Source organism: Triticum dicoccoides, chromosome 2B (assembly GCF_002162155.2).
Source record: "Triticum dicoccoides isolate Atlit2015 ecotype Zavitan chromosome 2B, WEW_v2.0, whole genome shotgun sequence".
In the NCBI taxonomy this organism is placed as follows: Eukaryota; Viridiplantae; Streptophyta; class Magnoliopsida; order Poales; family Poaceae; genus Triticum; species Triticum dicoccoides.
Genome location: NC_041383.1, coordinates 108,703,202 through 108,715,414, shown reverse-complemented (window position 1 = coordinate 108,715,414; position 12,213 = coordinate 108,703,202). Strand labels below are relative to the sequence as shown.

At 49.1% G+C, this 12,213-nt stretch overlaps 1 protein-coding gene across 4 annotated transcripts; it reads right to left on the bottom strand.

Annotated features, from left to right (window-relative positions):
• Positions 1 to 6,687: 6,687 nt before the first annotated feature.
• Positions 6,688 to 11,250, bottom strand: LOC119362409 (probable potassium transporter 9). 4 transcript variants are annotated; one of them, XM_037627625.1, is made up of 8 exons: positions 11,104 to 11,250; positions 10,735 to 10,894; positions 10,158 to 10,641; positions 9,952 to 10,005; positions 8,830 to 9,090; positions 8,669 to 8,721; positions 8,439 to 8,562; positions 6,818 to 8,175 (listed from the first exon to the last, which is right to left on the bottom strand). In XM_037627625.1, the coding sequence occupies exons 2-8, from the start codon at positions 10,747 to 10,749 to the stop codon at positions 6,818 to 6,820; spliced, it is 2,349 nt and encodes a 782-aa protein (XP_037483522.1). In that variant the 5' UTR covers positions 10,750 to 10,894; positions 11,104 to 11,250. The 4 variants fall into 4 exon arrangements, with proteins under 4 accessions (XP_037483524.1, XP_037483522.1, XP_037483523.1 ...); XM_037627626.1 differs by having other exon boundaries at positions 10,735 to 10,828; positions 11,104 to 11,238; XM_037627624.1 differs by lacking the exon at positions 11,104 to 11,250 and adding an exon at positions 10,943 to 11,080 and having other exon boundaries at positions 10,735 to 10,828.
• Between the last annotated feature and the right edge of the window lie 963 nt (positions 11,251 to 12,213).

The following is a 12,213-nucleotide window of genomic DNA, read 5'->3' as shown; positions in this document are numbered from 1 at the left end:
TCGACTCCGGCCACCCCGACCCCAACGGACTCCGCCAAGAGCCGCGGGTCGTCCTCAGCTTCACTCCGGTGGCCTCCGCGGTTCATTTGGTGGCCGAAACGACCAAAACCACTATCGCCACCGCACTGATGGTCGCCGCCGGCCAGAACTCCGGCGAGCTGACATGGCCTAGTTAATTAGCCACTAAACCACCACCTACTGACGCTGACAAGTGGGCCCCAGGGCTTAGTCAAAGCTAACCAGCCCGGGTCAACACGGGATTAGCCCCTGTGTCACTGACGTGTGGACCCCACACGTCAGGTTTGACCCGAGCCAGCCCTGTTGACCTGCTGATGTCACTGTGACGTCAGGCTGACGCAGTAAATGATATTTCTGGATTTAAATTAAATCAGGAAATTCCAGAATATTAATTAAACTTCAAAAATTCATAACTTTTATTCTGTAACTCCAAATTGGACAAATTATATATGAAAAATGATCAGAAAAATCCAATCTATCCATCTGTACTATTTTCATGCATGATCCAACAAGTTAAATGGATGTTTTAATCAGAACAAGGAAAAGCACTTTAAAAGGCCATATTTGAATCTTTGACTCAAATTTGTTCAAACCCTTCTGGCTTTAGTTGCATTAGCCCAACACACTCATATTGCCATGTTTCATGCATGCATCATATTGTTGCACATTGTTTGGTGATGCCTGTGTATCGTTATCCTTTACGACAGGATCTGTCCCCGAGGAGTACCGTGACTACCCTAACGAAGAACCGTATCCGTGCATCGAACCATCAGGCAAGCAACCAACCATTTGATCATATCGATACAATCCCATGTTCTCGCTCCTGCTCTCTTTTACTGCATTAAGACAACGCGATTCAAACTGCTGTGTGCTACGGTAGTTGAACCCATTTCCTCTGCATGACCTGTCATTGCCACAGTAACTAGATGAAACCCACTAGCATGTGTAGGAGTTGATTGAGCCATATGTATGTGTTGTTCCTACCTTGCTATGCCTGCTATGCTTAGAGTCGTGTCAGGTCTGGTTCATCTGGGTGATGGGCTAGAGTGAAATGATTATGTCGGTAATGAGAGTGGTGTGGTGAACACGATTTGGTAAAGGTATCGATGAGAGGCCATGTAGCAGTACATGGTGGGTTGTTTCATTGCAGCCGACCTTAAGCACTGAGATCTGTATGTGTGATTTAAGAATCAGCTACTACCATGCATTGGGCCCGAAACCAATGGACCCTCTCGACTTCTTATTCACCCTAGTTCTCCGTCCAGGAGTTGCAAGTAGTTTCTGGTGTTTGTAGCCTACTGGAGGCCGTGGACAGCGCTGACCGTAGGGGTGGGCTGTGATGCGGTAGGTACGTGGCCGGGTGTACCGAATACCCGTTAGGTATCTCGGGAACCCTGTTCACATCGTTCGGGGCCGTATGGGAAACCTCGGCCGGACTCCCTGCGGATGGAACCTGAATAGGCGATAAACCTGGACTGGAGGCTTAGGTGATTAGGTAGGTCGTGGCCGACACCCACGTTGGGCTTCCGCTTGAAGGTTGCCGAGTACATGTCGTGTAAACGACGGTAAGTGGTGAGAGCGTGTATGAAGAAGTACCCCCTGCAGAGTTAACATGATCTATTCGAATAGCCGCGTCCGCGGTAAAGGACTACTTGGTTGCCTATACAGTTCATAGACAAGTAAATGGAAACTACTAAAAGCCTCAAGATAAGTGTGAGTGCCGAGGATGGCTCCTCCGTAGGAGGACGGAGGTGGATCCTCGGTAGTGTATTGAAGTGGTGAATAGTGGACTCGTGTGCGCAAAACTATTTCAAGTTGAAGTATCGTAGGATAGCCTAGCCAAGAGTCAAAGCTGGCTTGCTGCAATAACTCCACCAACCCTTCTTGATACTATGCATGTATGTAGGATCTGATGTAAGTCTTGCTGAGTACCTTTGTACTCATGTTGCTATAATCTACATTTTTACAGAAGACGCTGCAACCCCTTCTGATGGGTTCTATGTAGACGTTGACATCAACGAGTAGGCTAAAGACCTAGGTGGTGACCCTGAGCTTGTGAAGGACCACATAGTATAGCCAGAGGCTTTCCAAGCCTCTTTTATTTTACTAGTTGTCTGTACTCAGACAAGTTACTTCCGCTGCTGGCTTGTATGATTGTATGACTTGTATGTTGGGTCGTGAGACCCGTACCTTTGTGTGTATGTTATGTATGGCTCACTGAGCCTTAAATAAAGTACTTGTGTCATAGAGTCATGTTGTGATGCTTCGTTGTATTTGCACATATCGAGCATATTGTGAGTATGATTGAAATGCTTGGTATGTGTGGAATCTGACTATCTAGTTGTTTATCTTTAGTAGCCTCTCTTACCGGGAAATGTCTCCTAGTGTTACCGCTGAGCCATGGTAGCTTGCTACTGCTCTGGAACACTTAGGCTGGCCGGCATGTGTCCTTCTTCGTTCCTGTGTCTGTCCCTTCGGGGAAATGTCACGCTTTGAGTACCGGAGTCCTGTTAGCCCGCTACAGCCCGGTTTACCGGAGTCCTGCTAGCCCAGTGCTACAGCCCGGACCCACTTGCTGATGACCGACACGTTCGAAGCTGGGTCATGGATGCCTGTCCCTGTAAGTCTGTGCCACTTTGGGTTTACGACTAGTCATGTCAGCCCGGGCTCTTTATCATATGGATGCTAGCGACACTTTCATATACGCGAGCCAAAAGGCGCAAACGGTCCCGGGAAAAGGTAAGACGACACCCGTGGGGATACCGTGCGTGAGGCCGCAAAGTGATATGGGGTGTTACCAGCTAGATCAATGTGACATCGAGTCGGGGTCCTGACAGCCTGCCCGGACGTGCATCTGTTAGTCGGATGGGTAGTGTCGTTGGGCTCACTCCGACGCACTGCATACGCATGTCGCAAATGACACAACTTGAACCGACCCCAACACGGGACGGGCAGTATCGACAACCTGATCCTACACGCGAGTCGTCGCTCTGGGCGCCACGCAGGACAAGGGCATCGCACCCCACATGCCACTCGCACGGGCACGCGCCCCATGCATGGGGCTAGAGAACATGACTGCCTTGCATCACGGTTGAGCCATATTATGCAGGCGCGAGGCGCGCCCCAGCGTGCGAGCCGGTGCAGGCGTGCGCGACGCATGCCCCGCTTGTCGCGATCGGACAAGCCCTGTGCACAGGGCGAGTCCACCGTCATGCGAGCCTAGCCCCGCGTTTGTATACGAGGGAGGCCATCAGGGGCGCGCCCGATGTCGCCCAATAACGGTTGCCCCAGGCGCGCCCCGTGGTCCACCCGTCATAGACCCGCCCAGCCGGATCGCCCAGACACGCAACGTCCGGGTAGATTGGACGACATAGAGACGCCTCAACAGGCCCTTGCGGCACGCCACCACGGGACAGATGGCTCGGAAGTGCTCTCAGCCCTCAACAAGCCCGAGGAGGCGGGCACTCGAGCATTCTTTAGCGGCGACTCTGCTTGGTCAGAGGTGGCGTGGCGGCGTGGAGAGGCTGCGAATCAATCCTTTCTCCTTGGAACGGCGGTGGCGGACGGCGGCATCCTCGGCGGTAGCGGGGAATCAGGTAACTGCGCCCCTCTCTCTCTCTCTCCTAGAGCCTTCCCTTCTCAGTCCTCCCATTGGGACGGCGCTCAACGGCGGCTGGTCGAGGGAGGGACCGCCTGGAACTTGGTGAACTCCCGTGGAGCCCCGGCCGGACACTGGCGCTGATTCACCCTCGGACTTGTCGTCCTCGGCAGTGACCACGCGATATTGTGTGGCAGCGGCGGCGCAAGAGCGCGGGTGCCGGAGAGGACGCCGTATTTCTGGCCGAGGTCATGTTATAACAAGTACCTCAGTTCCAAAATAGATGACCCAACTTTATATTACTTTAGTATAAAGTTGGGTCATCTATTTTGGAACGGAGGGAAAGATGTAGGACACAATGCATCTGTAGATGCTTGTTTGAGCAGAAGTGGGGAACGTACTGATTTGATTATTACAGTCCCAGTTTATGAGTGAAGAAATCAAACTGCCGTCACATCCTGTTGTTAACGTTTGATGACTAGAGCTTCTTAATTATGGTTCCAAGCTTGCAAAAATTTCTTGAATCTCCTTTGTAAAATTGGTCTGATGTGGTTCTGTAATTTCACATTGGTGTGTCAGCTTCCACTTGTGTGCTAAAGCAGACCAGATCAATCAAGAGATGAAGAGCAAAGGCATGTCGGTTCTCACAGCGCTTGTTCATCCCGGATATTATCACCAAAAAGAAGCATGCAACCGTGAGTCTACACTAGCATTGGACCATGAATCCTTTATTTTTGCAACCAATGATTTCCACCTGCTATTGTTGTATGCATATTGCTTGTAATTTGCAAGGTCCTCAGTATCTGTTGATTGTCTGCCAAACAATAGTGAATGGCCACTCTGAAAACTTGTTTGTCTTTTTGGTTAGATGATGCATGCTCACTTTAATTTTTGTCCTACAGTATCAGGAAGGTGGGGTGGTGTTTCTTTTTGTAGTGCAAGCACATCTAAAGACTTCCGTTGCTTGATGTTGCTCTGTTGATAGGACACCTCACACTCGTTCTAGTGGACAATTGTTAATACTGCTATATAACCATGCTTATGCCCATGGTTTTGGGTACCGCCCGAGAAAACCGGATACCGGGCGGTTACCGCGTTTCTCGCCGCCCCACGAGAAGTACCTATCCCGAGCAAAAAATACCGAAATTTTTGAATAATTTGAATTTGAACGCTACAGGTCTAATAAATTATCTTTGGTTCTTAATTTAGACGACGTTTTTACTCTGGCGTAGTGGTAACCATCTGTTATGCGCCTGGAGAGGTAGCTGGTTCGAGTCCTCCTACCGCACTTTTTTCTGTTCTTTTTGTTATTTTTCAGAATAGGCAGTTAAAAAAATGACAATCCAAAGAATCGAACTCGCGACGTCAAACACAGCTAAGGGCGCGCGTTGTTGAGGTACCACTGAGCTAGTACCTCTTTTCTGACTTGCATCAGTTCACGATATTTTTATATCTAAGTTAAAATTGTTTGAATTCAAAATTCAATTGTAAATTTCGTCCGAAATTTGTTCGGTATTTCTCGGTAACCGTGGTTACCGGGAATATCGCCCACCCACGAGAAAATTTGCCTATTTGGGATCCAAAACCTTGCTTATGCCTACTATTTGTGATACTTCAAGGACTACTTGTGTACGATTGAGTTCCTTGTTCTATTTCCAATCACTAGCAATTCAGTTCTGACCATGTATGTTGCAATCTATTTATGTTTTGAATTATTTGCTAACAATTTAGGGACGATCCACTGCTTTATCTTGATTCTTTCATGTAGCTGGGTAATAAGAGTCGTCTTTTCTGATTTTATTGTTTTGCTTCACATGTACCCGGAGCTGCATAACAGCCTCTTCTGTGAACCCGGTCATGAGAAGAAATTTATTTGAAAACAAAATAAGGAGGAGAGAACAAATAATCCTGATGTGCAACTGTTTTTAGTATCTATGCAACCGGTAACCAATAGCAATAGCCTGGATAGTATGTACTGGCTACTTATAAAAACGTGCAGAATTAGTCATGTTTGTGTTAATTTTGTATTGGTTGCAGATGTGGTTGATGTGTTGCTGGTTGACCATACAAGTACTAACATTTGGATATCATCTTCAGTGTTCAGATTTGTGTCATATTCTGTCAGCGCTGCCGCTGGTGTCAATCACATTTAGTAATCCTCCGAGTCAAATCATGATTTTAATGGCTGAATACCACTATGCCAGAATGTCGAGTCTGTTATTCAGATAAAGAGAGAATAATGAATAAGTGTTGGTGCTGTTTATCTTGGATCATGCTTGCAGCAGAGAAGCACTGAATTTGTTTGGTCATCTCGACAGGACAACAATATCAAGCTCTTTGTTTGGACATCACACATGTATGTGCCTACTCCATCTTCACATCACACCTCGCTCTTTATTTATTGTTATAGTTCATCAAATGGTTTAAGATGCTCTTGATTTGATACATAAAAGCTGGTTTGTTTTTGGCTCATCAAATAGTCTAAGATGCTCTTGATTTGAATGTGTGATGGATTAAAATCAGTTGCATCGAAAACTTAGCCCTATAAACCATGCGGGCTTCACAATACTGACCTTGAGAGGTAAAGTGAGACAATTGGAACATTGGGTTCAATTGTATTTTAAAGGTGTCGCATTATAATAGTGAGTAGCGGCAAACGATGATTTAGCACCAATCTGTCAAATTACATGTGAGTTAGTTGACAATAATTTTTACATTGTTGCTCTGTCCTTGATTGACCATTGCATGTCCTAATAGAACCTAGATTATTTTGTTATTTTTTAAGTTGGAATTTTTATAGTAACGGATTATGCGATGGGAGGGTGATGCCGCGCTCACAGCACCTTTGTATGGATGGAAAGAATAATGAGATTTTGCTGCGACTGCAACAGAGGCCTTGTTTCAGAAGGAAAAAAATGGTTAAGGGATATTGCAAGAAGGCTCCTGTTGCAGCAGAGGGCCAAGCCGCACCACTAGTCTTGTTGCCTGCTAGCTCATGTGGGAGAGATCGGACGGCTATCAGGGGCTGTGGATGGCCGGCGAAGCCGCGAAGCGGTCGATATATCAACCCGTGACCGCATACGATTTTTGCATTTCATCAATCAAAACATAATATTTCCATCGCGCATCACGGCATCACGTTACAATTTACAGCAGCATGTCCGGAAGCTAGAGACAGAACAGAAGCCCCGTGTGTGTGAGTCACAGGACGTAGACCATGCCGACCTCGAGCAGTGACGCCGGCGGCACGCGCAGCACGACGTCCGGGCCGCGGCAGTTCCGGCGCAGGAAGTTGTAGCCGTACCCGATGGCCAGCCTCCTGAGCAGCGACGACCCGGGCTTGGCCTTCACGTGGGAGTGGCCCATGATGAAGGCCGTGCCGGCCTCCCTCGCCTCGCACAGCTCGTGGAGCTCCTCCAGCATCTGCTTGTCCTCCACCTCGGGGCTCCCGGGGTCCACCAGGAACCTCACCCTCTTCACCACCCGCGGCGCCGCTGCCGGCACGGACGCGAGTTCAATGGTGTTCGCCCCGTTGCTGCCGGCCGGGCTTTCCACGCGTATCTCCACGGACGACGCGCTGTCGTGGGTGTCGTCGTAGCTGATGCGGCGCCGGAGCGGGTTGCTGCCAATGACGGTGAACGCGTTCTCGCGCTCGTAGTCGGCGTCGCTGCGGGCGTCGCTGCACCGGAAGAGCGCGTCCAGCCGGATGAAGGACGCGAGGCTCTCCACGAGCTCCGTCTCGAACGAGTCCACGTCCTGGTGCACGTCCCGGTACCCGTAGCGCACGATGCATCGGTACGAGCGGTGGCCCGGCGGGCCGACGCGGCCGACGAGGTAGCGCTCGGCGGGGAGCACCCGCGGCACGGGCACGGACTTGACGCAGACGAAGACGAGCACGCGGTGGAAGGCCGGGAGGTTGGTGACGAAGCGGGAGAAGTTGGCGGGCACGCCGGAGGTGAGGTCGGTGTAGACGAGGCCGATGCCGGGGACGCGGACCATGCCGAGCCTGTCGCAGAGCGCGAGGAGCCACTCCATGGTGACCTTGTTGTGCAGGTCGAACTCGTACTTCTTGACGGTGGTGTGGTGCCACACGAACATGACGGCGACGAGGATGAGCGCCAGGAGGAGCGGCACCCACGCGCCGTCGAGGAACTTGGTGAGCGACGCCGAGAAGTAGAGCGCCTCGATGGAGCCGAAGAAGACGAAGAAGGCGAGCGCCAGCGCCGGCGGCCGGTGCCAGCACAGCATCATGACCAGCGACGTCAGGCAGGTGGTGACCAGCATGACCGTGATCACCGCCAGCCCCGACGCGTTCCCCATGTGCTTGGTGTCGCGGAAGCCCACGGTGACGGCGATGCAGAGCACCATGAGCATCCAGTTGATCTCCGGGATGTAGATCTGGCCATGGACCTTCGCCGATGTGTGCACGACCTTCACCCGCGGGAAGCAGCTGAGGGCCTGGCTCTGGTTGATGATGGAGAAGGTGCCGCTGATGATCGCTTGGCTTCCCACCACCGACGCCATGATCGCCAGCACCAGCACCGGCCACCTCACAGCCTCTGCATAAATAAATTTTTGGTGCTCAATTAGTGCCTGTTTACTGAATAAAATGGTAAATGTAGAACTGTGCAAGTCTTTCACAGATACTGTGCCACTGTAAGAATCATCAGCTAGCATTAGTACTGGGAATCTATTAATCCAAGTAAGCAGCAGGTCGGTTTTCGCCTGGTTTTTTATTAATTAATCAGGGAATTCTCTTTTTTTGAGTTAATTGATGAGGCAAAGTTTTTGCCTCCGTTGAAAAAAGTAAAGCAGTAGGTACCTGGAACTGAGATGTAGTATCCAATTTGGTAGCTTGAGTCGAAGTCATGGTGTTTGGTTAAATAGGCAGCTTGACCCATGTATCCTAGGATCAGTGCAGGGTACACCAAAGAAGTAAAAGCAAGCTGCAAAAGCAAGGAGCAGAGTCAAGATTTGCGCAAACAGCATGATGAGTTGAACAAAAATAGAATAGGAACTGAACTAGTTGCTGAAATTAACCTGTCATAGTACCTGGATTGCACTGTAGGAGAAATGGCCAAGATCTGCAAACATTGCTTCAGATCCTGGAATGGAGCAAATATGTCAGACTGTTTACATTTGGACAATTTCCCTGTGTAATTTTGGCATTTTTTTTTGTTTAAACCAAGGATTCATTTCATACTGAACTTTACCTGTCATGCAGAGCAGAATCCCTCCCAGGGACATCCAGCCAGACTTCTTGGTCTTCTTCAAGAATTTGAACATGTACACGGGATTGAGTGCCATGTAAACCTGGGGGTTCCATTTGATGATATTGTACACGCCGAGTGCGCTCATGCAGATCAGCCAGGCCAGAATTATCGGAGCGAAGAGAAACCCGACGCGGTGGGTGCCGTAATGCTGGAGAGCGAACAGGAACACTATTATGGCACATGTTATCGGAGTGACGGCATCTGCATGAAAGCAACAACAAGAAGAAGAAATGAGCATGGCAGAACAAGTGAAGTATCAAACAGGTGACAGACAACTGGTAGCGTTTTAGTCCTTTCTTTTAGACTGAATCTGGTTGTGAACTTTGGTGGTTTTCAGTAATGAAAATCGGAAGGGGCAAGCCCTTCTTTGATAAAAAAAAAGGCGACAGACAACTAGTATAATACAGTAGTACTTTTCACTTTCAACCAAATTTCATCAATTTAATAGAATTTCTGGTCACTTCAGTCGGTACTAAAATAATTGCGTTTTGGTCAAAATATTTCAGCCATTATGGTAGTTCACACAAATTCAAATGATATTTTGACATTTCATAATATTTTGTTGTATCTCAATCGAATTCAGGTGATAATTAATTAATTAATTATGGTACTTTGGACGGAATGAAAACTGAAATTCAGTGAAATCCGGCTTTGTCTGGAATATTTCTGAAACTGAATTTCAAAACCATATAATCACATTTAACAGTTTGGTCATACTTTTTTGCAGTTCGATTTGTGATAGAAATTCAGACATACAAGTCAACATATAGTCCTGCTAGACAGCTGACAACTGGGAATATTTGGGCCAGGTAAGTGAAGTAGAAATTGGTGACAACTTTTCCTCACAGTTTTGCATCATTCTAACTAATTTTGAGCCGCCAAAGCATTACCAGTTTTGCTAATCCATAATCATCATCATAAAGTACCGTATCAACTTATCAGTAAAATCACTAGTGTTTACTTATTATGATGGATTGTTCAGTACTCTCCTGTTCATTGGTTGCAGACAAAATCTTGAAATGCAAAAAACAAATTTGCAGTTGAGAGTTGAGGGAGGCTCACATTCATGCTGATGCTTGGACAAGGAGAGCTCAAGCCCAGAAACAGCCGAGAACACTGCAATTGCAACAGACAAAAATCGACAGCAGTACCAATAAGTAACTGCTCCCTGAACTGAACTGAAGAGCCAACTGAAGAAATAAATAAAAAGCCCCCCAATAAAGAAGAAAGAAGATGGATGGACTGAACAAGGGTGAAGTAGTACATACCGGAGATGACGGGGGTGAGGACGCCGTCGCCGATGACCATGCAGGTCCCGATCATGACCATGACGAGCAGGGCGGTCTTGAGGCTGCGGTGCGCCTCGAGCCATCGCCTGACGCGGGAGCCGTGGGCGACCTCCTCGGGGGGGCGCTCGAGGCTGTAGGTGGAGAGCTCCTGATCGGCGAGCTGGCGGTTGGGGAGGAGGCTGACGTTGGCGTGGCGGCAGATGAGGGAGTAGAGCGCGAAGGTGCCGCCCTCGCCGTTGTCGTCGGCGCGGAGCACGATGGAGACGTACTTGAGGAGCGGGATGAGGGTGAGCGTCCAGAAGACGAAGGAGAGGACGCCGAGGATCTCGTCGTTGGAGTCGGTGTGCGTGATGTCGTCGGCGAAGGTGCTCTTGTAGACGTAGAGCGGGGAGATGCTCAGGTCCCCGTACACCACCCCCAGGCTCTGGTACGCCAGCAACATCGTCGTCCGCCATGTCTCCCTCTGTGACACCCGATTGAAACCAGTTTCAGCATTGATAATTGCTTCCTCCTATCCTACCTTGCTTGATTTTGAATTCGGGAATCTATGGCTGACCTTTCCGGGCTCCATGGCTGCCGCGCTCCCGAGCTCGTCCAGGATCCGTCGGCCGTCGGCGAGGAAACAGCCACGCTCCTATGATTTCCTTCCGCTGGCTCCAAGAACAGAGCACATAAGGTAAAAGCAACAGTGTTACCAGTCGAATAGATTGAAGAACCTGCCAAGAACAAGTTTGCCACAAGCACAGTAATGAACGGACGGACACCTCGAAAGAAGCGGGAGCTGGCAATGACAGGATACGGCACTATACTAAACTAGTAGTATACGAAGGATTCAAGGTGAGTATATGAAGGGGGAAGAAGAGGACGAAGAGATCGAGGAAGCGGATAGATAGTGGAGGGGAATGAAGAAAGGCATACTCCATACATATCCGAGGAAAACATGGTGGGCATCACCGAGTGGAGTGCGGGGACGTGTCAGGTGTGGTGGGGGCCCGTCCACCTACAACCTCCACAGCTAGTGCGCACTCCTCTCCTCTCCCTAGCTGCTTCAAAGCGATGGAGGCGATTCGAGATGCCTGGACGAAAAAGATCGGTGTCTGCTACACATATATCTTTTGAGAGTTTGGCTGGGAGAAGATTGATTGGTCCGAGATCGGCGAGCGGGCCGATGGCAACTAATCGGTAGCACCAACTACAACCATGAATGGGCAACAGACTTGCTCAAGTTCCATACTACCACCTCCTACCCATATCACTCAGCCTGTCACTAGTGTCTACTACCTTTGTGTAAGCTAGGGGAGGTGGACGGTGAAGAGGAATCTTGGCATTCTTCTTCCAGTTAATGCAGGGAGGAAGAGGGAGGCGATAGTAGATCTATCCGATCTCATTTCTTTATGGTCGTGCAGGGGAATCGAAAACGGAGATCCTTATCTTTCGTTGTAAGGGAAGAAAGTAGCACGATGCCCAAACAGATAGCATTTTCGAGAAATGGAAATTTCCTGACGTACTGACCTTCTGTTGCAGCAAGCTGGCGATGGAATGATGATGGAAAACGCCGGAAGGTCGACTGGATCAGTGGAAGAACATGCAATATCTTCTTCTGGCCCCTGCACCCGACCCAAGCAACAGTAGTAGTGCTAGTGTTGTGATATTCTTCTAACGAGCTGGGATCCGTCCCGATTATAATAGACTGTAGGGCTCTGATCAACGAGTATGCAACAGAGAGCGTTGGAACGGCCGGCCATGATCGCCGCACACAGGTTTGTCACACGATAAAGAAACGAAACTACTTCACAGACGATATTTGCTCGCACGATCCTGAGCCGATTCCAAATCCAACAACTTTCTGTACATTGATGTCTTGAATGGATGGTGTGAGATGGAGTGTCGTGCTGAAATCGTCTGTGAATGTCGTCTGTATAGCAGTTCTCATAAAGAAATGAAGCGGCGAGCAAGTACCGAGAACACATGGGCTATCTCCTCGTGGATCTCGCAATCGCAACGCACGATCCATCATGGTCCACCCCGCGCCACA

What these genes read in the sequence shown, in the direction of transcription:
- LOC119362409 (XM_037627625.1), bottom strand. An exon ending in GATTCTGCTCTGCATGACAG is followed by an intron (nt 8,722 to 8,829) that starts GTAAAGTTCAGT and finishes GCTCCATTCCAG; the next exon opens with GATCTGAAGCAATGTTTGCA. An exon ending in ATACTACATCTCAGTTCCAG is followed by an intron (nt 8,176 to 8,438) that starts GTACCTACTGCT and finishes TTATTTATGCAG; the next exon opens with AGGCTGTGAGGTGGCCGGTG.